The 27345-nt window shown below is 35.9% G+C and overlaps 2 protein-coding genes and 1 long non-coding RNA gene across 4 annotated transcripts; 2 read left to right on the top strand and 1 right to left on the bottom strand.

Moving 5' to 3' along the window:
- The first annotated feature begins 1121 nt into the window (after positions 1-1121).
- On the top strand, positions 1122-23395 carry LOC121414160 (S-adenosylmethionine decarboxylase proenzyme-like). Its single transcript, XM_041607233.1, has 11 exons — positions 1122-1367; positions 2255-2341; positions 10360-10483; positions 10979-11081; positions 11685-11727; positions 13856-13910; positions 15104-15184; positions 17289-17381; positions 19435-19509; positions 20968-21048; positions 22997-23395. The coding sequence occupies exons 1-11, from the start codon at positions 1210-1212 to the stop codon at positions 23132-23134; spliced, it is 1038 nt and encodes a 345-aa protein (XP_041463167.1). The 5' UTR covers positions 1122-1209; the 3' UTR covers positions 23135-23395.
- Positions 3609-5910, top strand: LOC121414161. Of its 2 annotated transcripts, none has more exons than XM_041607235.1 (4): positions 3609-3821; positions 4382-4476; positions 4904-5046; positions 5257-5910. In XM_041607235.1, the coding sequence occupies exons 1-4, from the start codon at positions 3620-3622 to the stop codon at positions 5267-5269; spliced, it is 453 nt and encodes a 150-aa protein (XP_041463169.1). In that variant the 5' UTR covers positions 3609-3619; the 3' UTR covers positions 5270-5910. The 2 variants fall into 2 exon arrangements, with proteins under 2 accessions (XP_041463169.1, XP_041463168.1); XM_041607234.1 differs by having other exon boundaries at positions 5254-5910.
- A 1803-nt stretch (positions 23396-25198) lies between the features above and the next one.
- Positions 25199-27330, bottom strand: LOC121414162. The gene is made up of 2 exons (XR_005969808.1): positions 26185-27330; positions 25199-25584 (listed from the first exon to the last, which is right to left on the bottom strand). It is a non-coding gene; the product is annotated as an uncharacterized LOC121414162 (long non-coding RNA).
- Between the last annotated feature and the right edge of the window lie 15 nt (positions 27331-27345).

Raw genomic sequence — 27345 nt, 5'->3', positions numbered from 1 at the left:
AAGAATTATGAATGAAAGAACAAAACTCAAAGAAAGAAAGGAATGATGGATGAACAAAATGACACTTGACAGGAAGAAAGAAGTAAAAAAAAAGACAAATAGGCCCTAAGATAGAAAAGAAGGGAAGAAAGGAAAGTAAAAGAAAAAGCAAGAATTAAAGAAAGGGCAAAAGCAGCATTGAAAATACTTGGAATTTCTGCGCGATCGCGCGAACGACAGCCAAGATCAGAAGGGGGGACCATTATACTCTAAGAAGTACTGATTGGGTGACGTCATATTTGTATACCAACCAGGACGTGAATAATAACCGTTTTGTGAAATTAAGCGACACATCAAAATATAACTTTCTTATTTTACATCCGATTTTAATGAAATTTTCAGGGTTATTGTTGTTGGATTTTTCTCTTTATTTGAATCTACATTTTGTCTGGGTGGATTTGACCTTTAAAAAAGAAGGAGTGGATTATGAGGGATTTTCATTTTTCTGAAGGAACAGTTTGTTCGTTTTACCCTATCTCAACTGGGCCAACTTCGCTGTCCATGTGTAGGGACAAAATATCAATATCAAGAACTTTCACTTAAAAGCTATACAGTCAGAAGGCTTACATTGTTTTTCAACATATATAAGTCCAAATATGGTCAATATAATAACAGATCTTCAAAAAGCTAATGTACATGAAGGTGCCATGGTCATGGAATGCATACCATACATGTATTTTAAACCAAAATCAGTATTTTCAGTAATTTCTTTTACATGCATTATTTAATCATTTATGTATGATTGTCTTGAAAAATTGTTCAATTCCTTACTTCCATTCTTACCTTAGAATTATATGTGTACATGTAATCAAACTTTCAGCATTCTCTGGCCTATTTAACCACTGTAGGGGCTCAGAGCAGCAGATTCAGTTCACTGAATTGTTGCCATGTGCCTCTGTCGTGGGTCAGAGAGGGCTATAAGAAGTTGATTATATATTGTGTCGATTATTTATGCAAAGATTATGCTTTTTTATTTGTATCTGATATGTTTAATACTTTTCTTTTTGTCTGTGATTGTGTGATGAATGATTAGGGGCCAGCAGAGGCGAAATTCTGTGTTTTTACAGACAGTAAAAGTAAATAATTTGAATTTTGAATTGTGTCCAAGATTTTCATGTAGACGGGAGCAGAATCCACTGAAAGGCTGGTGGCTCCTTTGACCATGCAAACATGGATCAGGGCAGTGATAAGGTCAACAATGAGGGCAGTAAGCTGACACACTACGAAGGCACAGAGAAGCTTCTAGAACTATGGTTTGACACCATCACCCTGGAAAATGGAGAGGTTAAAAAGCCTAAGTTGCCAGATGACCTCCGAGTCATTCCAAGGTATGAACATAATTTTTGTCATCATACATGTTCGTCGGGTATACAGTTTAATATTAGACCAAAGTTTTTATGTCTCTGTTCCGTTCACTTCTCACCACTACAACAGTACAAACTAGAGTGTGTTTTAATACATGAAGCTATTGTGCAGAAGATGTAGAGGGCAGCCCCTAAGAATTTTGAAAATTTTGGCCAGCAATATGGGTTAGCAATTTAGCTAGCCTCCTAGGCCCGTATTCTGATAGCAGGTTTAACTTAAACTCTGGTTTAAAGTTGTGGTTTAAGTATGGATAGCCAATTGTTACATAAATCACTAACAGTAGAGATATCATACTTCAGCTCATTTGGCTCTCAAATCATTGATTATTGTCTAGGAAGTATAATATATTATTGTCTTCACCATCGATGAATCATGAAAGAATGCAGTTAACATAGGAAACAAAGGCCTACAACCTGATAAAAATGTTGATACTTTTGGCTTCCCATACTTAAACCACAACTTTAAAGCTTTAAGTTAAACCCGACTTCAAAATATGGACCCTAGTGTTGCTTAGAGCTGTTGTAGAAAATAAATGATATTGTTATTATGGTAGTTTTTGTTTCAATATTTTGATTAGTTATTTTATACAAATTATTGTCAGATTTATCATTATCTTCATCATCGTCGTCATCTTCATCATCATCATCATGGCATTACCATCAACATCTTCATCAAAGTACGGCCATTGGGCTTGTTATAAAGAGTCCTGTAAGTGGTGTGCCTCTAACACGGCCGTTTATAATAAGCCTGCCATTATGTAGTTGTAGTGGAAGTACTTAGTAGTTGTTGTAGTTAGCAGCAGCACTCAATATCTAATTCAGTCTACATCTAATTTGCCTTTGCTTTTCAGAGATGAGATTGCTGAAATGCTTGTCAAAGTGCAGTGTGAGATCGTCAGCTTTTCAGAGCGAGATGAGCAGCATGCCTATGTATTGAGGTGAGCTTGAAAAAAAGATATTTGAGGCCTACACTTCTGTAAGATCACAGTTAATATAATCTTTGCCGGCCGGCATGTTGTCATAAGTGACACATTTTATAGGTTAGGTTCAGTAAGCTATGGGGAATAATGTCAATGGACAGGAGAGAATATTTCTGTTGAAATATTTTGATTTATATGTTTGTAATTCTCGCACTTGAAGTTGCACAAATGCAGCCCTATTATATTGTAAATGTTGAATTTGTTACTAAGGTAATGATCATTCTTATTTTGATGACAAGTATGCCAATGATAACAGCAATTGATATCAATAAATATTTGTTTCATGTACGGCCTGTACATGTTCGTTGAAATTGGAGTAATCCCACCCCCAGCCCTAAAGTAGAATGCTTCAAATATTGGGCCCTTTTCCTGCACGCCGATATTTATATTTATGAATGTAACTCGATGGTGTTTTTGTGAGGTTTTTTTTTGCTGTGTCAAGCATACAATGTTTGTGATATTATTACAATAGGAACCCCATCATCCACTATTTTATTCATGAGTCCACTCTTCAAAACAGTGCACCTTTGAATAAAATAGTGTGCTTCACCATGGCAACAGGCATTAATTTGGCACAGTGTAACAAAATCGGGCATCAGTAGTATTGGACATTTATTGCATGGGAAGTTAAGTGTAACTTATACAAAATCTGCATAAACCATGGGTTCAACCAATTTTCAAAATCTTTTTGCGATTTCAGGCCCATGATTTTACTGTTTTTATCATCCTTTATTTAAAACTCAAATTGTAAAATTATTATTTATTAATTTGCAGAGTTGCTAATTTTCCGGATTTTTCAGGAATTCAGGATTTTTTCCTTTGCTGAAAAATATTTCGGAAAAAAAATCGATTGTCAAAGTGAAATCCGTAAAAATTTCCCCTCCAAATCTTGTCACGGAGTTCGCTACGGAGAGCGCAATTTCAATTTTGGATGGCCAATTTGCGCAGACGGAAAATTATTAGCGTTGTGCGCAGCATGAAGTTTAGCTGGTACTGTACTTGCACGGTACGCGCGAGCAATACATTGTAGCAGTTGCAAACGCCGCCCTATACCCTGCAGGGATACGGGTGTCAGCGCTATCCCAGTCGGGCGATCGCCCGGTAGAACCGCTCGAAGCACGGCCCGGTGTGGCTGCAATTGCCTGCTGCTGCGTGAGTGATTGGTTGTCTGCCGCGGGATTTCAGCTAATCGGCGTGGACTGCATTTCGACCCTGATTTCCAGTCACCATTTACAAATGTCTGAAATCATCGAGAGAGAAGAAGAAGGATGTGTCAGAGATTTAGAAGAAGGAGTAAAAAACAAATGGCGATGGTCCTGGCTCGAGATCAAAGATGAGAATGGGGATTACCTATCAGAATACATCAGAAAGATAAGGCAGTCGGGCAAGGCGATTTGCATGTGGTGTAATGGAAAGCAGATCAATTACGGTGCATCAGGTGGGTGTTCTTTCGGCTTTGAAATTTAAAGTGAATTTTTAAAATCCCTGTAAAATCATGCAAAACTTAATTTTTGTAAAGTCGTGCAAAACTGATTTTTTTTAAGACAGTGATTCACTTATTTTCCCCAGTTTTCTTTGGATTCAAATGTATTAAGTTAGAGCTAAATAACATGTATCAAATTCAAGAGTAGAGGCTAGAGTCGTTAGACTTCGTAGACTGTAATTGGTATAACTTGGCCTTTTTAGGCTTTGATTTTTTTTCTTCATTATTTGTGTTTGTTCCCATAGAGAACAAGCACAAAAATTATATGTTTCGTGGACATTAGTAGCTAGAGCCTAGAGTCCAAGCGAGTTGTAGATTATCATTAACTTTAAAAATTAAGTCGCCGATAGACTGAGGCCATGGAGGCATAGTAGACTCTCGACCCTAGACTTTCTTTTGGTTCCACTGTTTCAGAATGATGTGTAATGTTCGGCCTACATGTATTCGTTACGAAGTTCCAACAAAAATGTTATACGGTATAACTTACACCTATAAGTGATCTATCTTTCGTGCAGGATTCAAAGCACTGAGAGGTCATGCAACATCAAAAGGCCACAGACAATGGCGTGGAGCAAGAAAGGGAGCTCAACTGTTGCCCTCTGTTTTTCAGGTTGGTCCAACATTCACAAGTTAAATTGCATAACTTCTTTTAAATCTGGTCTTTATTGTATGGTGATTAGTCATATACTTCAAGTATTGTAAGCATTTTTCGTACAGTTTTCCCCCTCTTACTGTTTTATATCATTATTTTTTTTTTAACATATTCTCGTTCATATAAATATGTTTATATATTATGGGTTCAGCTGATGGCACATGCTTATCAAGAGCCTTTTTACAGTTTAGTGCCTTACATACCTGTTTTTCTGAGGCTATCACAAATTTAGAACTTCTTTTATTAGCCACATAAATACTAAATCTGCCATCTCATACATTTGTCAGTACATGTATTATAGTTGAAGAAACTCAGATTTGCTGTGTACTTAGTAATAGGAAATTAATTTTTCTCTGTACGCTCAAACTCAACTCATTTTAATCAGGCTGCAGCTCAGAAAGAATGTGCTGTCCCCACACCAGAAACTGCAGCCGCAGCACCCAGTACCTCATGCTCATCACTTGGTTCAGGGATACCGTATGGGGCACCTCCCAATGTTCATCCTGCCACTGAAACTTGTAAGCAAACGTGAGTATAATTTTTTACTGTCTTTCTAAAATTAATTTTTTCCAGATTTTTTTTCATGAGAAAATGTTTTTGTACTTAATTGTTTACTTTCTTTATTTTTTTGTTTGCATGATAAAAAGTTTTTGTATGTTTAGCATGACAATGCTGTTATTTATTTAACTGGATAAACCCATCAACATGTTTGGATTATTTTTACTAATACCTCAGAAGTTGCTACTCCTGAAACGGCCCACTTCTACATCATCATGTACTTCACCGCCTGGTTTATGGATGCTGTATGTGGAGCGCCTTCACTTGCTACGACTGCCACTGGATGTGCGTGATGTCTTTTTTTTCTCTTGAGTTAGAGTACATTTTCATCTTTTAAACCATCATGTTATGAAATTACTGTAATCTGTATGACAGAGGCCAAAGTTAAAATTTCTCCATTGTTTTTTTTTTTTTAATCATAATTCCAAATTCATCCCACCCTGTTACATTGATCTTTATAAACAATTTAGTTTGATATTCAATGAGGAATTTTGCTTTTTTAGATTTTTCATTTATACTAACAAATTGACAATAATCACTAACAGATTGTCATTAGCATTCAGATTCAATCGTGAATTACCATCATGTGATGATAGCATTTTGAATTGACCTTAGCTCGGATTTAAATAAAAATTATAGTATGGTAGTGCACATACATGTGCATTAATATTATGAAGATTTATATTATTTTAATTTTGAAGTTATCATGTATTATATTCTTGTGTTTTTGCTGATTGAATTTCTTATTTATTCCTTTACAGCAAGACTCCCAAACCCTTTGTGCACCTGAAAGATAGGATATCACATGCTGAAGGACGGACTTTAGCCTTCATGGCGGAACACAAGTACAAGTTGAGCGACGCTCCACATCTTGTTGCCTATGCCAAAGAAATGTCCCAGGACAAAATGGCCCTTGATGGTGTACAACTGGGGAGGGCTTCCGCTACATATAAAATGGTCCATGGCATTGGGGCTGTTGCCCGGAAGCATCTTGTCTATCAGATGCAGACCAACTGCTTTTCCTTGAATCTTGATGAAGCAACAAGTAATAATAACAAGAAAGTTCGAAGTGTTATGGTAGCCTATTTCTCCCCAGAAAAAGGAGAGACAATTGTTCAGCACTACAGTTCATTGACTCTTACCATTGTCAGTGCCAAAACTATAAGTGATTCAATAGTAAAACTGTTGAAAGATGACAACATTCCTCTGTCCTATTTGATTTCTGTGCTATGTGATTCCGCAAACTACATGAGAGGGAAAAAAGGAGGGTTTGAAACCCTCCTGCGTCAACATCATGCCAACCATTTGCTTGACATCGATGGTGATGTATGTCATCATATACACAATGCCTCCCGTAGGTTTTGCAGTCACTTCAACAATGTTGTAGAGAGACTGGTTGATGACTTGCACACCGAGTTCAAGTTTTCTACTGATCTACGGCAATACTTAGAGGAAATCTGTAACATTCTTCAATGCAGCTTCCACATCCCAAAACAAAGAGTACCACACAGATGGCTGTAAGTTCTTGATGTCTTACAACCCAGTGAGGAAATGCTAGATGCCTTGACTGTTACGTATTCAGCATGGTTGCCCGGAATGAGAGAGAAGTCTACCAATCTGTCCTCGATGAGATTCTGGAAGGTGTTTCTACAAGTAACCTGAGCAAGCTTTCCAAAATTATCAAAGTCTGTAGGGAAAAAAACCTCACAGAAGATGGAAGAAAGAGGAAAAAACGCATCGTTGAACGGATCTTCTACACAAGAATAGATACTTTCATCCATATCCACTTGTATCTGTCCCTACTTCCCATGTTCAAATCTTTCATCATAACTTTCGAACAGAGAGCACCAATGGTGCACAGAGCACACGAGGAGCATATGGAGTTAGCCACCCACTTTTTGGCATGTTTTGTGAAGACTGAAAAGATCAAGAACATCACAGCACAACAAATCAAATCGTTACAGATTGATGCAAAGGAGAACTTGGAAGATTTGAGCAACATGTACATGGGATCAAAGGCTAAGAAGCTTCTTGCTAAGAAAAAGCACTCAAAGTCTCAATTTCTGGAAAAACTTCAAACAGCCTATATTGACAGTGGAAAGTACTTGGTGAATAAACTTCCCTTGGTGAATGTAACACTGCAGAGGTTAGCTGCTGTTGATCCAATCGCTGTGTGCTCTGGCAGATCTGAATGTACAAACACAATGAAGAAGTTAGTTCATCACTTTCCTACAGTGATATCAAGTGACGAAGACAAGGATGCATACATACATGAAGTGTTAAGGATTAATAGTGATCCTATGTTGCCACCTGCTTTTGTTGATGAAAAGGCAGTTCGTGCAGATCACTGGTGGGCTGCTGTTGTAGATGGGTATCCCATGTTGGGGAAAGTAGTCAAGGCATGCTTGTCCATCATCACAGCGCCTGTAGTAGAGCAGCACTTTAGCCTTATGAACAATTACATAAACCAAAAGACTAACCGACTAGAGATAAAAACTTTCAGTGCTGTTCAGACAGTGAAGTTCCATCTGCAGTCTGAGGGAAAATCCAGCTTGGAACTCTTTCACCGACCCAATGTGCTCCATTCTCCAGTAGATACTGCATTATGTTATCACTTGCAGACCTCCTGGTCAAAATTCAAGAAGGCCTCCAAGACCAAGCCAGGCTCTGACGTACCACCAGAACAAGCTGCAAAGAAATCGGTCCAAACGAAAGCAGCAGAACTTAGAAACTTGGTCATGCTGCCAAAAACCCTCAAAAGGAAGAACATGACAAAGTCTGGATCAGCCAAAAAGCAGAAAAAACATGTAGCTGCTACACTCACTACCACAAAATGAAAACTGCAAATTTTCCTGTATTTTCAGCTGAAAACCTATTTGCTACCATGAAATATGTGTTCTCTGGTGCGTATTCATCAATTCATATGTGTGAACTATCCATCATTTTGATAGAAATTGTGATTTATGGATTTTCAATAGTATAGGATTGTCTTGTTGATGAGTACAGTGAGTGAAAAAGGGACCCCAGCTGCTACATACACCCGTCCCGAGTCGCACCCATTGGCCGCAGCATATTAACCCACAGCAGGTTAACCGTACCGTAATGAGTACGGGTTACATGATTTTTTTTTTTTTAGCACCTTTCTTGCCTATGATATGAAGTTTATTATGTCATTGATTATTTGTTATGTACTACTGTAGATTAATGATTTCAGCCCTCTAAAGAATAAGAAAACGTTCCAGCTTCAGGGGGCTTCGCCCTTGACCCCGCCAGGGGCCCTGGGCGGGGCCCTGGACCCCCGGCCTGGGTTTTCAGGATTTTTTTGAGCTATCAGTTAACATCTGCAAGGCTGAATTTGGTTACCATGGCAACAAATTGAATGAGGTTTTCTTCCCAAAACTTTGCTTACATGATATCTGAACTTCATGTAAATAACAATTAGAAATAAATCTGATCATCTGGACTTATTGTTTGAAACGGAGAGAACACTGTCATCGTTGCTGCTTGGCGGTGACGCATAATGTTGGAATGCTCTCCAGGGAGTGGAGAAAGTGCATACATGTACATTGTGTGCAGGCACGCCAGGAACCGATGACGGGGGTGATAATATATCTGTAAAGCACTTACATGTAGTAACATTGTTCTGATACATTTATTATGCGCTATATAAAAGCAGATTATTATAAATTATTATTAAAGCATACGATGTACATGTTCTTTCTAAATACATTTTCAGAATGGTATGGTGTAGTTTTTAGGTGTTTTTTTATAAACTTTATGCTTATATACAGTACTTAATATACGGGAATGGTATTGCTGAGTTCCAAATTCCTTTTACTTTATTCAGAATAGAATAGTAGAATCTGGGTCCATTGTAAAGGGTTTCTCTCCAGACGATTCCATGACAACTGACCCGGCAGCGGTTGGTCGGCTATCAATTCCAGGCTCTAATTGAATAACTATTAGAACTTCAACCCTGTATTTTGATACCTACCCTCAATCTACAAAACCCCTAATCCTCATATATATTAAAACCTGATTGCAACATAACTTGTTAATAACCCTCATCCTAGACGAAATGAAGCTGGGAGCTATTGTCGCAGGATAGAATGTTGTGTCACCCTTCAGACACCCTGATATTCAAATATTGTTCGATGATTGTGAATTGGTTGAATGGAACACTGTCTAACTAGTGCCATACATGTATACTGATACCTCGATCAGCCGAAAACAGCAGGTTAATCATTTTTATTCAAACCACCTATATATAGCTGGTACAAAAAATGTTAAAACTGCTGTTTTCTACTCACCATACGGCCACCGTAGCGTAAATGTGACCATGGTATAAATGATCCTGTGAGATGTGAGCAGGTAAGCATTATATTGTATAGAAATATGTATGAGTGCACAAGCATTTACGTTGAACAGAAATACAGTAAATGTGAGCACTCAAGCATATTTTATATGTAATCTCCTCTTAAAGAGAGGCCTTCAGAGGGAATTGCCAAGAAAATGGGAAAAGAAACAATTTTTCACAGTTGGCTCTAGTTGTCCAAATTCAATGAAGAATCACTAATTCTTGATTATTAAACTTGATACATTAAATATTCTATTTCGATTTGATTTGATGCACAAGTAAGCTACTAAGTTTTAAGAGGTCAATTCATATAGCACAGCTACTGGTGCGTTACTCTCACATATCATACATATTTTTACCCCTGCTGGAGATGAACAATTCAACTGATATGTATTATGTTTGCTACATGTAAAAAAAAATTAGTTTTTACTTTTTAGTGTTTCTATAAGCACAAAAAGCATTTTTAGTGTTTCTAGCCATCTTTATGTTATAATTTACAGGTATTTTAGTTTGATTTGGTATCCATTCCTAATTATTTTTTCTTGTAAAGTCACGAAGTTCATCCAAGAAATTACGATTTAATTCTACATCTTCTATTGTGTATCTCAACTGTTTTTAGGCATGCACATTCATATTAATGAATTCAGAAATGACAGTGCACTGGGGGGGGGGGGGGTATCAAAACATTTTGAAAATGGGCTTAAATGGCATGAGTTGTGCATTTAAATGTCCACTGTATGTAGAGATTTGTACTTCAAACATTGTTGTACACAAAGAATTTATTTGAAAAGACGTTTGGAAAACTACTACATACTGTACAATGAAATATGAAAAAAGTACTGTGAAGATATTAAAGATGCATCATGTCCAGATGAACACTCAAATGATTACCCCCTGTCTATATTATTCTAATTGTATTTTCTCAGTGAAAGTAGCCTTTTCATCAGCAAGAGACGCTTGATCCTAAAGACTTGCGGCATGACCACCATTCTAGCTAGTCTTGAGCCTCTTATTACCTTGGCTGAAAAATACTGCAACTTCAAAGTAGTTGTAAGTAAATAAAAATGATGAATATGATGAACGATGATGAAAATGAGGATTATCATGATGAAGATGATGGTGGTGATGATGGTGATGATGATAGTGATGATGATGATGATGATAATAATGATGATGATGATAGTGATGGTTATGATTATGATGGTGATGATGATGATGGTGATAGTGATGGAGATGATGGTGATATTGATGGAGATGATGGTGATGATGATAGTGATGATGATGGTGATGATGATGGTGATGGTGATGATGATGTTGATGATGGTGATAGTGATGATGATAATGATGATGATGATAATGATGATGATGGTGATAGTGATGGTGGTGATGATGATGATGATGCTGGTGATGATGATACTGATAGTGTTAGTGATTGTGTTGATGATGATTATGATGGAGATCAAATCATTATGTACAGGCAAACTAGATGTAGACAAAGTAGGATTCCGATTGCCAACTGCCCTTTTTTTTCTTCTGTTTCATCAGGATATATTTTACTCCAGGAAGAATTTCATGCGACCGGATCTTCAGCACTCCCTCTATAAGAGCTTTGAGGATGAGGTCAAGTACCTCGATTCAATTTTTGATCGTAAGTTCCCAATCCATGTACTTGCGATTAATATGCTCAATCATAACTATGGAAAGCTATCAGCAACATCTACAATGAATACAGGGCCCTGTATTCTGAAGTCAGGTTTAACTTTGACCATGGTTTAACTCTGTGCCAAATTATCGAAAGTAAAAAATGTCGAAATTTTCCTTATAATGAATGTTTGTCATGCTCTTTCCTAACTCGTGAATGGTGAACAAAGCTATCTTATTTACTTTTTAGAAACAGTTAAGGGTGATTTGAGAGAAAAATGAGCGGATACATTGAAATCATTCAAAGAAGAATTGACCAATTGCTGTATTAATCTCTGTATTACATGTATTACATTCATCATAGTTTAGGATGATTAGATTGAATCAATCATAACTCTTTGTGAGACCTGGCCCGGGTGATTATGACAGCCAGTTATATCATAGTTATTGATTGTTTGATAATATCTGTATAGAGCTACGTCAATCGCACACTGCGCAGTGGCAGCTGAGCCCATGATCAATTGGGCAAAATTTTCTGAGTATTTCCATTTGAGACCTCTATTTCGAACAATAAGATATGGATTTTTTTTATGTTTCTTTCCTCTTGCAGGTGGCGCTGCCTATGTCTTGGGGAGGATGAATGGGGATTGTTGGTAAGTAGAACCTTACTATTGGCTTTCAGTTATTCTTACTTTCATAAATTAACATAGGAAAAATATTGATTATTCATATTTTCGCTAACTTGCGAGGCATTGTACAATACAAATACTGCATAATCTCATCTGCACAACGATGCAACATTCCACATTCAGCGAAAGAGACACTCTATCCAACTCGGCTATGTCTCGTTGGATTGAGCATCTTTCTTTCACCTTATGCCAAATCTCTCACTCATGCCTACTCACTATTTATCTCATGATATACATTGATAAAAGGTTTCAGTTAGTGAGTGTGGTTTTAGTATTGGCCTGATACTTTGTTTTGTGTCCTTTGTTAGAGTGGAGTCAGCCCGTAACAACAGACTAGACTTGAAAATAAAGATTTCTGGGAGGAAAAAAAGTTTATGTTTTCTGGAAAGAAAATGTTAACCCATGTTACCTCTATGGTTCACCATTTGCACCTGTTTTGTCAAAAAGGACCCCCCCCAAAAAAAAAAAAAGCTAAAAGCAAAACAAAACAAACAAAAAGATTAATGTCTTTTTATGCCCAATCAACTTTTTATTTCTTGAAAGAGTTATTTGTTTTTGTCTCACCTGCGAAGCAAAGTGAGACTATAGGCGCCGCTTTTCCGACGGCGGCGGCGGCGTCAACATCAAATCTTAACCTGAGGTTAAGTTTTTTAAATGATGTCATAACTTAGAAAGTATATGGACCTAGTTAATAAAACTTGGCCATAAGGTTAATCAAGTATTACTGAACATCCTATTAGAGTTTCATGTCACATGACCAAGGTCAAAGGTCATTTAGGGTCAATGAATTTTGGCCGAATTGGGGATATCTGTTGAATTCCCATCTTAACTTTGAAAGTTTATGGATCTGATTCATGAAACTTGGACATAATAGTAATCAAGCATCACTGAAAATTTTGTGCAAGTTTCAGGTCTCATGATTAAAGTCAAAGGTCATTTAGGGTCAATGAACTTTGGTCGAATCGGGGGGTATCTGTTGAATTACCATCATAACTTTGAAAGTTTATTGGTCTAGTTCATTAAACTTGACATTAGAGTAATCAAGTATCACTGAACATCCTGTGCGCGTTTCAGGTCACATGACCAAGGTCAAAGGTCAATGAACTTTGGCCAAATTGGGTGTATCTGTTGAATTACCATCATAACTTTAAAAGTTTATGGATCTGATTCATGAAACTTGTACATAAGAGTAATCAAGTATCACTGAACATCCTGTTCGAGTTTCAGGTCACATGATCAAGGTCAAAGGTCATGTAAGGTCAATGAACTTTGGCCATGTTGGGGTTTTTTGTTGAATAACCATCATATCTCTGTAATTTTATTGGTCTAGTTCATAAAAAGTGGACATAAGAGTAACCATGTATCACTGAACATCTTGTGCGAGTTAGAGTAGTATTCAAAGTCAGCACTGCTGCTATATTGAACCGCGTGATGCAGGTGAGACGGCCAGAGGCATTCCACTTGTTAAAGTTTTGGGTACATCTATTTCGATTTTTCACTCGACAATTTTATTCATTGTTTGTTCTCTTTATGAAAGAAATTCAAATTGTTTGTTACATTGGGGGATTTCAAGTACATTGTTGGTGTTGAGAGCTTAAAAAAAGGCTGCTAAACATGGCTGAAACACCAAGCTCGAACAGTTGCTTCTTCTATATCTGCTTCGGTCTCCCTCACCCCTTCCCCTCTGACCAGCCACCTCAAACTCAAGCGCACATCTCAAAACATTTAATATCCCTCCTGAACACATGCCCATACCAATGTACGCCTTTGTATTCAACATCTGATCCGTCTCTTCCAATAACTTCATCAAAAGCTCAGTCTTCTTCCTTTCCATCAGCTTCACACCACACATCGCGCTCACCATAGTAGCTCTCGCAAGTCTTTCTCAAAATACCAATCTCGTTTTCACTCAAACACCCCATTTAACTCCCATGCAATGTAAGATGAAAGACTTACAGTTTTAATCTACTCTACCTCATATTTGTAAACAATACCTGTAAACCATGCAATACTGTTCCAAAATTTGTTTTTCAGAAAATCAAACATGTCAACCAATAATAAGACATTCTCTATTATCATATTTATTTTTCAGGTATCTTTACACATTGGACAACTCCAGTATTGAACAACCTGATCAGACTCTGGAAATATCCTTCGGAATTTTTTTAATGACAAATTTTCTTTTATTCTTGTCGAAAGCACTCATGGATGATAATGCGAAGTATACTTGAGTATCATTTAAAATTCTAGTCGGGAAAAGAAATGTTTCGGCTGTAGGATTTTTTTCCCAACTGTCTATTCTTTGTGAAAATTTTATTTCAATTTTTTGATATCTCACAGTCTCTCAGAACTGTTTGCATTCCTCTTAACTAAAAGGTCCTCTGAGCAAACATCTGACAAAGTTTAGTGATTCAGATAACAGAAATCCACCAACAAATTTATAGCCCATTCCCTATTCTTTTGAAGTGATTTATATTGGGCTATCAATCAAAATAGATTTCATTTGAAATCACAAAATTCAATCAAATACGCTCATTATTTCCTCCATATAAGAACTGTAAATTGGAATGGTACCATGCACTAAACTCAAGTTAAAATAGGCAGGCTTCAGCCTTTAGTAGCTTTTTATTTTAAATTGCAATAGCCTAAGAACACCTCTCCCCTGATATGCATGTCACAATCAACTTTATTTACACAGTGATGTACCAAATTGTACAACATTACATGTAATTATAGTAATTTGTTTTATTATGGCCTGATTAAAGATAAATGCCAATATTGGTAACGATCTCAAAATGACTTTTTACAGAATCTAATATAATAACCACCCAAGTGTCTGTTTGTATGAATAAAAAATATGTGCCAATGGATTCTGGAAGAAATTGTGTAATCGCTGAGAAATAAGCAAAATAAGAGCGGATTCGGTCACTTCCGTCGGGTCTTTATTCCAGCAATAATAATACACTGTCCCACATGTGCCTATCTGTGTTGGTGATCTTCAGTGTGAACATTTTTCAGCGTAGATTTCAAGATTTCACAAAGTTCAGTTTATGTAACTGTACCAGATCTGGATCCTCGATGATATACTGACAATTAAGCCTGGTTTTACAGACTTTCTCATGAAATCGGTGTTTACTGCAACTACTGGCATTTATCTTTAACTATGCTAATTTATGCATAAAATCAGAATTTGGCTTTTGATCTTTAAATGAAGCTCCAAAACTTCTAAATTTTGCTCTAAACACTCTCTTTGGGATTCTATGTAACAATAGGATTGACTGTACATGTATTGTTCTGATAGAAAAGGGTCAGTGGTCAATATCCTTGACCATTACATTACATCCTCATGACCGAGCTAGATGATGAAATCATGGCCCACTTCCAGAACACCAAGGGACGCAAGTCAGAAGCAGTCACTAAGGTAAGATTGAATCTATTCAAATGAGCAAGCTTTTTATGAGATCTGAATTCACTTGGTCTACTAGCAGATGGTCTAATTCTCAGATCATCTTTTACATCATCATTGCCATACCTACTTTGTCCACGATCAACTTGGTCCAATCGCCATTTGATGCAACCCTCATTTGGTCTCATTCTCAAAATATGACATTTAGTCTAATGCCAAGATGGTCTAATTTCCCCTAAAGTTGTGTACTTCTTTCTCACACCTTGTCATATTAATATTTGGTTCATAAAATATTCATCTAAAGTGGTGCTGGTGCTTCAAATAGAGGTGAATTTCTCCTTAGGCAGATATCTGTGGACCTAAGAGATTGATTTAACAGATTTCTTTGTACAGTTTTTGTCTCGCCCACCAGAGGTGAAGGCGAGACTTAGGGATCCAAATGTCTGTCGTCCGTCCGTCCATCACAAATCTAATGACACATAACTCCACAACCGTAAGTCGCTTTTCAATTAAACTTGGATGGTAGATGGACTTGGGGGACCTGCATGTTATGCTGCAGTTAGAGGTCACATGGTAAGGTCAAAGGTCATTTTCAGGTCAACGTTAAAGTTTACATGCAAGACTCTCTGAAGACACCTAACTCCGCAACCGTAGGTCGCTTTTCAACCAAACTTGGGTGGTAGATGGACTTGGGGACCTGCATGTTAGGCTGTAGTCGGAGGTCACATGGTAAGGTCAAAGGTCATTTTCAGGTCAACGTTAAAGTTTACATTGAAGACTCTCTTATGACACCTAACTCTGCAACCGTAAGTCACTTTTCAACCAAACTTGGATGGTGGATGGACTTGGGGGACCTGCATGTTATGCTGCAGTTGGAGGTCACACAATAAGGTCAAAGGTCATTTTCAGGTCAACCTTACCTAACTCAGCAACCGTATGGTGCTTTTCAACCAAACTTGGATGGTAGATGGACTTGGGGGACCTGCATGTTATGCTGCAGTCGGAGGTCACATGATAAGGTCAAAGGTCATTTTCAGGTCAACCTTACCTAACTCCGCAACCGTAAGGTGCTTTTCAACCAAACTTGGATGGTAGATGGACTTGGGGGACCTGCATGTTATGCTGTAGTCGGAGGTCACACGATAAGGTCAAAGGTCATTTTCAGGTCAACCTTACCTTACTCCGCAACCGTAAGGTGCTTTTCAACCAAACTTGGATGGTAGATTGACTTGGGGGACCTGCATGTTATGCTGCAGTCGGAGGTCACATGATAAGGTCAAAGAATAATTTTCAGGTCAACATTAAAATTTACGTGCAAGGCTCTTAAGGCAAGTGTTATTCCATCTTAGTTATATTACAATGAAGTTTTGATACAATTCTGTTGCATGCCCTCACGAATCACGATATTTCTTGTTATTTTCATACCTGGGCGAGACACAAAATCGCTTTTGCCTTGTGTTATTTTATGGTTTATTGAATTAACTTAATACATGAAAGGCAGAATGAAATAGACTATCTTTTTCTAGGCTCCTGTTGCATTAATTATTATGGTAGATATCCATGGTTACAATGCTCAACAGTCAATCACAATATTCTAGAAGTTTCAATAGAATGGTAAAGCTACCATAATAGGAATTTTGATGCAGCGTGTCCCAATCGTTGTATCGTATTGTAAAATAGGGTACATGGCTAAAGCTACATGTTTGCTGTCATTACATCCCAGAATTTGAGGGGGAAATACAACACAAAGGCCCTTATTCTGAACTCGGGTTTAAATTAAACCCTGGTTTAGAGTTATAGTTTAACTATAGAGAGCCAATTGGGGGCACAAATCACTAACAATTACACATTCAATTTACTAACTCATGTGACACCCAAATTGTTCGTAATTGCTCGGAATGATAATTGAAGTATTTTTCTTCTTTTTAAAACCAAAAGGAAGTAAAACAGTAACCAAAAGAAATATACAATATAAACAGAATTTTTGGCTCCCCATAATTTAAGCACAGAGTTAGACCGTGGTCTGACTTAAACCTGACTTCAGAATACGGGCTAAAGAGTTCAGCCTATACCATACTCATGACATATAATTTTTGCCCATTTTTGTTTTATAACACAGGACAGTGGAATAGCTGATCTTTTACCAGATTGTATGATTGACGGCTTTGTGTTTGATCCATGCGGCTACTCAATGAATGGACTGCTACAAAATGTGAGTATCATCTGGCAAACCCTAGTGCTTTGTTGATTCCTCAAAAACAAAGATTGACAGAATTACCAATGAAAGGAAGTTAGTTTCTTTGTGCAGGATACAAAATCAGTGTCACCTCTCTAGCACATTTGGCTTCCGTCTTACAAAGAGTTGTGATCAATCCAATCAATCTCAACTCTATAAAATCCATCCATACCATAATTTTTTCTGCAGGAAATCTGCACAATCTCCTTGGTAAACACAGAGAATCACACTGAATTTACAAGAGAATGATGAATGTATTAATATACATCATATCTTGAATATTTTGAATAAGAATACATTTTAGATGTTGATGTTGCTGGCCGTTCATAGTTGTGATCGATTGGATCAATCAATGGCAACTCTTATGACGGGTCTCTGATCTTTACTGTTTGTTAATCATATTGTCTTGTTGTTTTCATCCATTTGACTCCGGGGGAAGGGGTGCTTTACAAAGATTTCAGTGTGACCCTAAAGTTGCAGTTGTGTGTGGTCTGTAACGTATCACCGCAAGCAATTGCCAGGGGGCCATATCATAAAGCTGATCACAAGTTAAGAGTGACTTCAAGAATGATTGGTGATCGTTTCTTGTGGTTAATGATATTGACCAATAAATGTTAATTGGTGACTATTTTGAGCGTAAGAAAGGTTCACCAGTCATTCTTACAGTTGCTCCTACAGACAGCTTTATGAAACACCCACCTGATAATGTGCATGGGATGCACATTACCACATACACATCAATCAGATTACACGTTGAGTTACATGTGCATTGGCTTTGTGAAACACCCCTCTGAAGGCTCTGATTCCGATCAGGAACCTGGTTCCAGTAGGCAATGGGTTAACCTGTTTAGTTCTGAATTCTGTGATTCCTGTTGGCTTTGTACAAAGACAGTCCATTTCCAGTGGGCAATGGGTTAACCTATTGAATATTGTAGTCTTGATAGAGTTTTGATAGAATGGCCGAATGTTCATATGATATTTTTATTCAGTGTGTTTGGTGAGTTCCTGTTTTTGGTTTCACTTTAGTTCAAATCTACATTCAATAAATTCAAAGTTTTGATTTTAAGAAGTAATTAAATGGATTTCTGATATTTTGGCTGATAAAATTCAGGGCAGCGGACTATACATGTACAATATCAAAAAGTAAATTTAATTTGATTCAAGAGAGACTTTGTTTTCTTAAAAAATGGAAATTCACACAAAGAATATAATAGTCAATCTGAGCACATTTCCCAGCTTTATTAATTTTACAAGATCCTCTTGATTGAGGTCATAAACCCTGTAATGTGGGGCCTGCAGGAAGTTAAACAAATATTCAAGTGGAAAAATGAATTTTTACCAATTTGCTCAGAACAAAATATGCTTTTCGTGATTTTAACCCCTTGCTTTCCTGGACTTCCCTTTGGAAATCATAATTTGAATAGATGAGTATTATCTTGTGGAGATGTCAGGGAAGCTTTTCATGAAGAATTAAATCAGTGATTTTCATTGACTAGTTCAGCCAATCAGATGCAACGATCTGAAGTACGGTAGCTTATAACATCTGTCAGGGAAATTCACTGACTAAACTTTTCATGAAATGCTCCTGTTTCCTATTTTTGTAATACTCTAGATAAAGCAAGAAGGATGTCATGTATCCATAATATATAGAGACACAGTTAATTAAATCTACACTTTAAATGTAAATTTTAATTCCTCATTTTGTTTGTACTTTGATGCAATTTTCTGTTAATATGTACTCACAAAAAATTCTTTTTGCATCATATTTTACCCCAAAGCAAGCATCTTTTAATAGAGACATTGGTCTTTATTTGTTTCTGAAATTTCATGTGAAAAGTAAGAAAGAAACAAAATGGTCCTTTCGATTCAATTTACTGGGCAGATAGAAAATCACTGTCCCTACTTTTTATGTAATATTGAGAAATTTATTTAAATTTGTATATTTAATCTTTTGGGATTATCAATGTAATCCATGCAGTTGTTAGGCTCGTCACTTATATTTATATATTTTTTATTTTGTCTTTCTCAGGATGGCTATGTCACTATCCATGTTACACCAGAAAAGGAATTCTCCTATGTCAGCTTTGAGACCAATGCTTCCATGGTAAATCATTTTCTCTCCTATTAAACAGTGAAACCTGAGCTGATTGTAAGTAACAAGCGACTTTACGAATGACTGGTGATCATATCTTGCAGTTAATCATGTGCATTGAAATTTCAGAGGTGGTGATTGAGTTCCTAAGAATTGATCACCAGTCCTTCGTAAAGTCGCTCGTAACTTACTAACAGCTTCATGAAACACCCACCTGACACCTTTTCCATAACAAATTTACTATCAGCCAACCATGGGACCATAACACAAAGCTTAGCAGTGATTGTATAACATTTTTCTATGATTGTTTACATTGACTACAATGTACAATTAGTAGTGAAAATCAAGCGTACAATCTATCGCTAACCTCTGTGATACTGGACCCTGATAGAAGCATTTCAGTAGCTTTTAACTGTCATTGCAAAGTTGCTGTTATAACAAGGTTTATGAAACTGGCCCCAGTATGTAAAAACTACCCAGTGGAGATAAGAAGAACAGTGATAACATGTATGAGCAGTTGGATTGTTTTGATAGCTACCTGTAGTACAAGTTATAAGGCTAAAACTGTTCACGAGAATCCAAACTTTATGGATGGTATTCCTGTAATTAAACCTAGGTTAAAACGTCGTCTAAACTAGAATTTCAAACCACACCTCTATGTAATGCTAGACTTCATATTTGTTCCATATTTTTGTCTAATATATTATACCAAAGATTCCATTAAAATTTAATAAGATATTTTGTACATGTATTTTCCTGTTCATGACTCAGTTTATTTATTTTTTACAGTTTTTTGCAGCAGGATAAGAATGACTTTTAATTGATGAATGGGTTGACACCTAGAACTCCATAACAAAGTGTTATAAATTAAGCCAGATTTAACTAAACCATGGTTTACCGTATATATACCACTATGTCTTTATAGCCAGGGGTCCCTAAACGATCCTAAGTGTTTTTCCATATGATTAACTGCTTGATTGTTTTCTCATCGTGAAAACTTTGACAGATTAGGCAATAAATCATGGCACTTCAATAGCATGATTATCCTTGTGTAGAACCCAAGCCATGCAAGTTTAAAAATATGCTTACTTCCTTCATTGACTTGTCAGTTGTTAAATGTAATTAATGTAGAGGTATTGGGACACAGTGGATAAGTCTCTGGACTTTGAACCACAAAGTTCAGGATCAAATCACAGCACTCCATTCGCCACTCTCCACCCAGGTGTAGAAAATGGGTACCCGTGAGGAAGGAATTCCTTGAATGCTCGAGCATCCAATTAGGGTAGCCGTGCTAAAGCTGAGACAATACTATGCAGCGCTTAGAAACATTTGTATTTAGTGCATATAAATGTTGCACATTATTATTATTTTTATTATTGTTATTATTATTGTTGTTATTATTATTATTTGATGCCACTTTTAAGACAATTAGGATACATTGTTTTTATTTATTTATTTTTCTTTTTGCAGGAGGAGTATAGTAGCCTCGTTGAGCGTATTCTCACTACCTTCAGGCCTGGGAAATTTGTTATGACGCTCTTCACTAATGAGGTAATTATTACCTGGGTATTAATGTGAATGATGTTGCAGTAAGCACTGATTTTTGCCAGATAGTCAGTGAAATGAAATTTATTTGTCACTATATCACTGAATAAAGAAAGAAAGAAATTTCCACTTCATTCTTTTGCCCTGATTGAAGGTTTAGTAATCAAATAAGTCTTCATTGTAATAAGTGATATGTATTTTCTTCTTTTCATTTTATTCATGGTCTTTATGTCATTCTCTTGGCAGTGTGAATGATTTCTGCTGGCAACGTGAGATTGTTTTAGTTCTGTCTTTTGCAGACTTTGTATTTTAATCATTGTTGTTCCATAATGAACTTTTCAGTTTTATTATTGGCCAGGCACGAGTGTCCACTTACGATATAGATGATGCCATCAGCCAATTTTAGTTATCTTTATTTATTTATTTTTTTTTTTTATATGAGTATAGTAGATAAAAGTAAGGAAATCTTAGGGTCAGGCAGCTCATTGCTTTTTTCTCATTTATGGATGAATTTTAATGAAATAATAATCAGCAGGTTTCTGAAACAATTTTTGATGGAAAATAAACCATCAATATATTATGTAGCCATTTTCATTCAAGCTGACAAATAAGTTACAATTAATATCCAAAGGAACTCCTCTCTCACTACCACTGGCTTACATAATAAAGGAATCAGAGCACCCCCCCCCCCTGAAAAAAAAAGACAAAAATACCATGATCAAGAAAAATAAACAAGGGGGAATATAAGGGGTAAAGGAAATGAAATGAAAAAAGGGTGAATACTATTTGTTGAATATCATAAAAACTTATCAAAACTTCTGAATTTCATTTTTGAAAGGTAATTATTATCCTCACATACACCATATTGCCCAGTCAGCTTGGTGTCAGCTTCTAAGTGGCGATTTTGTGTTGTGATTTTTATCAACAAGATATTAATTCCACTAATCATTCCTATTAAGTACTTTCTATAGCCGTCTGAAAGGGTATTTATCTGTTTAATGTTGTAAAACGTCCTTTGTCAAATGGGAAGTCAAAACATCTGAATTTAATTTTTAAAGGTCATTTTTCTCCACACATACACCATATTGCCCATTCTAAATTGTTCACCAATTACACCACTGCCCACTACTAGATAATACATTTAATATTAAAGTATAAATGACCTTATTACTACCCTGTGGTTTCTTTATAGTTTCACTTCTTGGCTTTTTTTTATCTACCTTGGAGAGAACAAAATATGACAGGAAGGATTAATGGTGTCGGCTTCTAAGTGGCGATTTTGCATATCGATTTGTATCAATAAATATAAATTCCACTATTAAGTACTTTCTATAGCCATCTGAAAGTGTATTTATCTTTTTTAATGTTAAAGACTTTTTATGTCAAATGGGAAGTCAGATGAAAAGTCAAATCAAATTCTTTGAAAATATAAACAATACCAGGGGTCATTGAATTGTGTAGGTCTCATATTGTATTACATGAAATATTAGGATGATTATTTTGAAGAATTAGATTTTAGAATCGCTCTCTGATCATTTAACATGCTCATCACTTTCTCTCTCCCTCTCTTAATTCTTTGCTTTTTTGTTTGCTTCCTTCCTGTCACTCTCTGTCTCTTCCTTTCTCTCTCCATCTTTCTCTCTCTATATCCTACTTGCTATATCCATCCATCCATCTCTGCTTTGTTTCTTCTATCCACCCCATCTCTCTCTATTTCTCCCCTCTCATCACTCATTTTTCTATCTCTGTTTGTATGCCTTTCGCTCTTTATTTTTGTCTCTTTTCTCTGCCATTTGTGTTGTTTTGTTCTGTTTTCCTCTGTGCATCTCTCCCCCTCCCATACTCCTCTCTGCCTCTCTTCCTGTCTCTCCTTTTCCTCATCTATATATTCAAATCACATTTCTTTATACTTTGCCCCCCCCCCTCCTCTCCCTCTCCCTCTCTGACCCCACAGCAAGCAGCATGCCGGTCAAGCCATGGAGCCTTGAAGGAGACTTTCCTTGACCGCTACACCCGCCAAGATCGCCAGTACTCTGAGTTCAAGAACTATGACCTGACCTTCGGCCATTACATCAGAGACAAGAAAGCGTAAGGTCATTCTTTAGACCTCTTCCAAAATTGATTCAGTTGATCTCGTACAGAATTTTTTCTTTATTTTGAATCTTATAATCATGTTTATTATTGATTGAGGCAATTTTGTAGGGGAAGGAACATATAATTTTGGTTATTATTATATTCTTGTTATTAATGGTGATATTGATGGTACTTGAGGATTAATCTGTTTGATTATAAAATGTTATGATAATATATATTTCTAGATGCTTTATGGTTGTATTTAAATGTTTGGGTCAGTGCCTTCAAGTAAAACTTAATATACCGGTTCTGATTATATTTCAGAAGTCTTTGATTTTAAGTTTATTTAATTCATCATGTTAATGTTACTTTTATCTTATCTTATGTTTTATCTTTTTTTCATATCGCGTGGTAATGTTTTATTTTATTTTTATTTATTTACCACTTGTGGGATGGAACACCCTATCAGCAAATGCCGTTTTTCATAGGGATCCATACACACAAAAATGAAACGTACAGTCAAACAAGGTAATGACAAATTCACAAAATCATGACTTAAATCGTAAAAACATACAATATTGGTAAAAGAAACAAAATACTATATGATAATGAAACCAAAATATAATTAAAAACCAATAGGGGGACTAAAAGAAAAACTTAGAAAAAATTGAACAATAAGAAAAATAACTTAAAAGATAACCTAAACTCAAGTCGGGCTAAGGGACTGATTGAGTGGGGAATGATGCAGGCATTGTTAACAACAATAACCAGGAATGGGGGGAATGAGTATGTTTTTAAGATGTGTTTTAAAGGAATATAAAGTGATACAAGGGGGAATTTTCATTTCAATAGAGTTCCATATTTGGGCACCTTAGTAACAAACCATGTTAACAAATTATTATCTTAATATTTTTCCTGTGAATTTCATACTATTCTCTGATTTTTTCTTGGCACCGATTTCAAGTGGGCACTGCTCTGACACGCAATCTAGTTCATTGACTCGGTACCAAAAACAACAAAACATCCATCTGAAATTACTCTCTCCTTATTCCTAAATAGAAATAAGATCGCACTTCACCCGAGGTTCCAACTTCTATTATAAGAACAGAGCTTCATGACAGAAAAAACAACAATGAAGAGATATTGATACAAACTTCCTCATTTGCACCTATAAAGAAAAAATATACATTTTACAGTTTCTCTAAATCCATAATACCATCACAAATCAAATCTAATAAGAAAAATACATTTCCAGTGCTGAATGTTGTCTGGTTCCTTTAATAATAAAAGCTGTTTAAGCCAGTTATTTCAATTTCTAAACCAGCCTTGCAGCATAAACAAGTAAACCCACACACAAAAAAGATTAGTATTAAAAATGTAAATTGGCAATGTTTTTTTACTGAAACTTTGCTATCATCATTTATTTGACACTATTTCATATCCATTTCAATTTTTGTGAACTTGAAAAGTCTGTATTTATTTTTGAAATGTTGCCAATTTGTGGAGGGATAGGAGATAAATATCTTTGTAGATCTAGGAAAAATCAATTCTTTTTCTATAGGTTAAATTGGATGTGTGGATAAGTGAATGTGTAGTGTATGCTCATTGATGGACACAATGATAAAGATTAAAGATAGACTCAAAGAACAAAGTGGACACAAGTTATCCGTTGATATCCATCTATTTCTTTTTATTTCAAGCAATATTACAGTAATCATAGTGTATTAATTTCGGAAAGCAGTATTTAACAGATTAGATTTGGACTTTGCCAACAGGATCTGCACATTCTCCACTCTGGGGAGTATTCAGTATCCACTATCTATGGTGCTTCCCAATTGCAAGTTTGACATTTCTGCAAAATTTCCACAAAGGTGACATATATAAACCGATTGGGCAAGTCAGCCATTTAACTTACATGGACCTGTTACCATGCAGTTGTAAAGCTGAGTGGGAGCTTTAAGCTGCAGCACAAAAGCATGACAATTGATATCTTTGAGTTAATATCTTGCTCTGTCCATGTACAGTGCATATATACATTTCATTAAAGGAGATACAATATGTTCATTTCATACAAGATGTTCTAATTCTATTTGCAATAAATTAGCTATAGTAAGACCTGCTCACTGTTTTTACAACATATAAATTAGATTTTTTTGTGATATTCACAGAGAAAATTTCATTATTGATGAGAATGATAAACATATAGATTTTGGCACGTTGTTACATCAACAACACAGGTGAACTAAGTATATAAAAAGATAAAATGACCTGTATCAGGCTGTTTAAAAAAGAATTACATTCTGTAAGTGTTTCTGCCATGATTAATTATAAATTTTATATTTACATGTATGTGTTGACATCTCTGGCAAAATATCAAATGCACCAAAAGAGAGATACTACAGAAAACTTGACAAGTGTTCTTTGCCTTGTTCAAACAACCTCTTCAACACAAACTTGAAAAATACATTACTTTAAAGGACAAGTCCACCCCAACTAAAACTTGATTTGAATAAAAAGAGAAAAATTCAACAAGCATAACACAGAAAATTTCATCAAAATCGGATGTAAAATAAGAAAGTTATAGCATTTTAAAGTTTCGCTTATTTTCAGCAAAACAGTTATATGAACGAGCCAGTTACATCCAAATGAGAGAGTTGATGACATCACTCACTCACTATTTCTTTTGTATTTTATTATATGAAATATTTTTATTTTCTCGCCATTGTCATGTGAAATGAAGTTTCATTCCTCCCTGAACAGGTGGAATTCCATTATTTTAACATTTTGTGCTTCAGGCAAGCAGGTCCTAATCGTCAAATTCATAAAAATTGAAATATTGTATAATTCAAACAATAAAAAACAAAAGAAATAGTGAGTGAATGACATCATCGACTCTCTCATTTGGATGTAACTGGCTCGTTCGTATAACTATTTTGTTGAAAATAAGAGAAACTTTGAAATGTCATAACTTTCTTATTTTACATCCGATTTTGATGAAATTTTCAGCATTGTGCTTGTCTGATTTTTCTCTATTGATTCAAATCAACATTTTTCTGAGGTGGACTTGACCTTTAAACTGTAGGGTCCCTATACAGGGTGTACACATAAATAGAGGTGTTGTGGCTCAGTGGATAAGTATCTAGACTTCAAAACAAAAGGTCAGGATTTCTTATCCCACCATGGCACTTGCATCTTTTTGGCGTGGCGTTTATCTACATTTGTCACTCTTCACCCAGGTGTTGTACATGGGTACCCGGTAAGAAGGAATTCTTTGAATACTTGATGCGCCGATCAGGGTAGCCGTGCTAAAGCCGGGGTAATAGTATGCAGCCCTTAGAAACATTGTATTTAGCATTATGAAAATGTTGCATGTTATTAGGATTCATAATCACATTTACCTCTTGCATTGTTTGGATTAACCTGCTAAAGCAATAAAATGTGAAAATTAAAAAATCGCTATCATCATTGTTTAAAAGTATACTAGAGTATACAATTTTGAGCTACAGGGTCTAAGTACAAGGTGTGCATATACCGGTAACAGAAGTTTACCTCTCTTAAAACGTAAGTTTGAGTTCTGTTATAGAAATCTAATTTTGTTAGGAAATGATTGGAAGCAGTACTGAAGTATTTGTCATATGCCAGAATGCTTATTGAGAACAATGTTCAATTGAACTAATTCAGGCTTGCTTGTAATTATTCATTTTGTTACCATTTGCTTTTCCCGGTGTAGCTAACACAGGATACAGCATGTGGGACCACACTATAAACAGGCATTTTCCAATAATTTTAGTTATTACTCTGTAATTATACATTTTTCTGGGGAAAAAAAGTTTGGCAGATGCATGTATCATTAATTTATTTATTGTATTTCTGTGGAAGATTTGTTCAATTCTGTGAACATTTTATTTTCTGTGTTTTTTTTCCAGTACCAGACTTTATCTTTGAAAAAAGCTGATGTAATATGAAATATACCTCTATATTGCTGCATACAATGATGTAGATAGATGGCCATAGCCAGTACCTAAAAAAAAAATGTTTGCATGGTCCATCATTTTCTTTGTAATGTATTCTATTTTATGTCATGCTGAAACTTTTTTTTTCTTCTCTTCAGGCGTATGCTCAAAATGTGCAGGAAGTGTCATGTAAAACAAACTATTTATAAAAGTGAAAAAAATTGTTTATTCTCTGTGTTCTAACCAGTTTTTGAATATTATTCTAATCGAGAATATA

The sequence above is a fragment of the Lytechinus variegatus genome, chromosome 4, assembly GCF_018143015.1.
Source record: "Lytechinus variegatus isolate NC3 chromosome 4, Lvar_3.0, whole genome shotgun sequence".
NCBI classification, from domain to species: Eukaryota; Metazoa; Echinodermata; class Echinoidea; order Temnopleuroida; family Toxopneustidae; genus Lytechinus; species Lytechinus variegatus.
This window is presented reverse-complemented; position numbering and strand designations above follow the sequence as displayed.

What these genes read in the sequence shown, in the direction of transcription:
- LOC121414160 (XM_041607233.1), top strand. Translation starts at nt 1,210, where the DNA reads ATGGATCAGGGCAGTGATAAGGTCAACAATGAGGGCAGTAAGCTGACA. An exon ending in GACCTCCGAGTCATTCCAAG is followed by an intron (nt 1,368 to 2,254) that starts GTATGAACATAA and finishes TTTGCTTTTCAG; the next exon opens with AGATGAGATTGCTGAAATGC. An exon ending in TGAATGGACTGCTACAAAAT is followed by an intron (nt 17,382 to 19,434) that starts GTGAGTATCATC and finishes TGTCTTTCTCAG; the next exon opens with GATGGCTATGTCACTATCCA.
- LOC121414161 (XM_041607234.1), top strand. Translation starts at nt 3,620, where the DNA reads ATGTCTGAAATCATCGAGAGAGAAGAAGAAGGATGTGTCAGAGATTTA. An exon ending in GATCAATTACGGTGCATCAG is followed by an intron (nt 3,822 to 4,381) that starts GTGGGTGTTCTT and finishes TCTTTCGTGCAG; the next exon opens with GATTCAAAGCACTGAGAGGT. An exon ending in TGTTGCCCTCTGTTTTTCAG is followed by an intron (nt 4,477 to 4,903) that starts GTTGGTCCAACA and finishes CATTTTAATCAG; the next exon opens with GCTGCAGCTCAGAAAGAATG.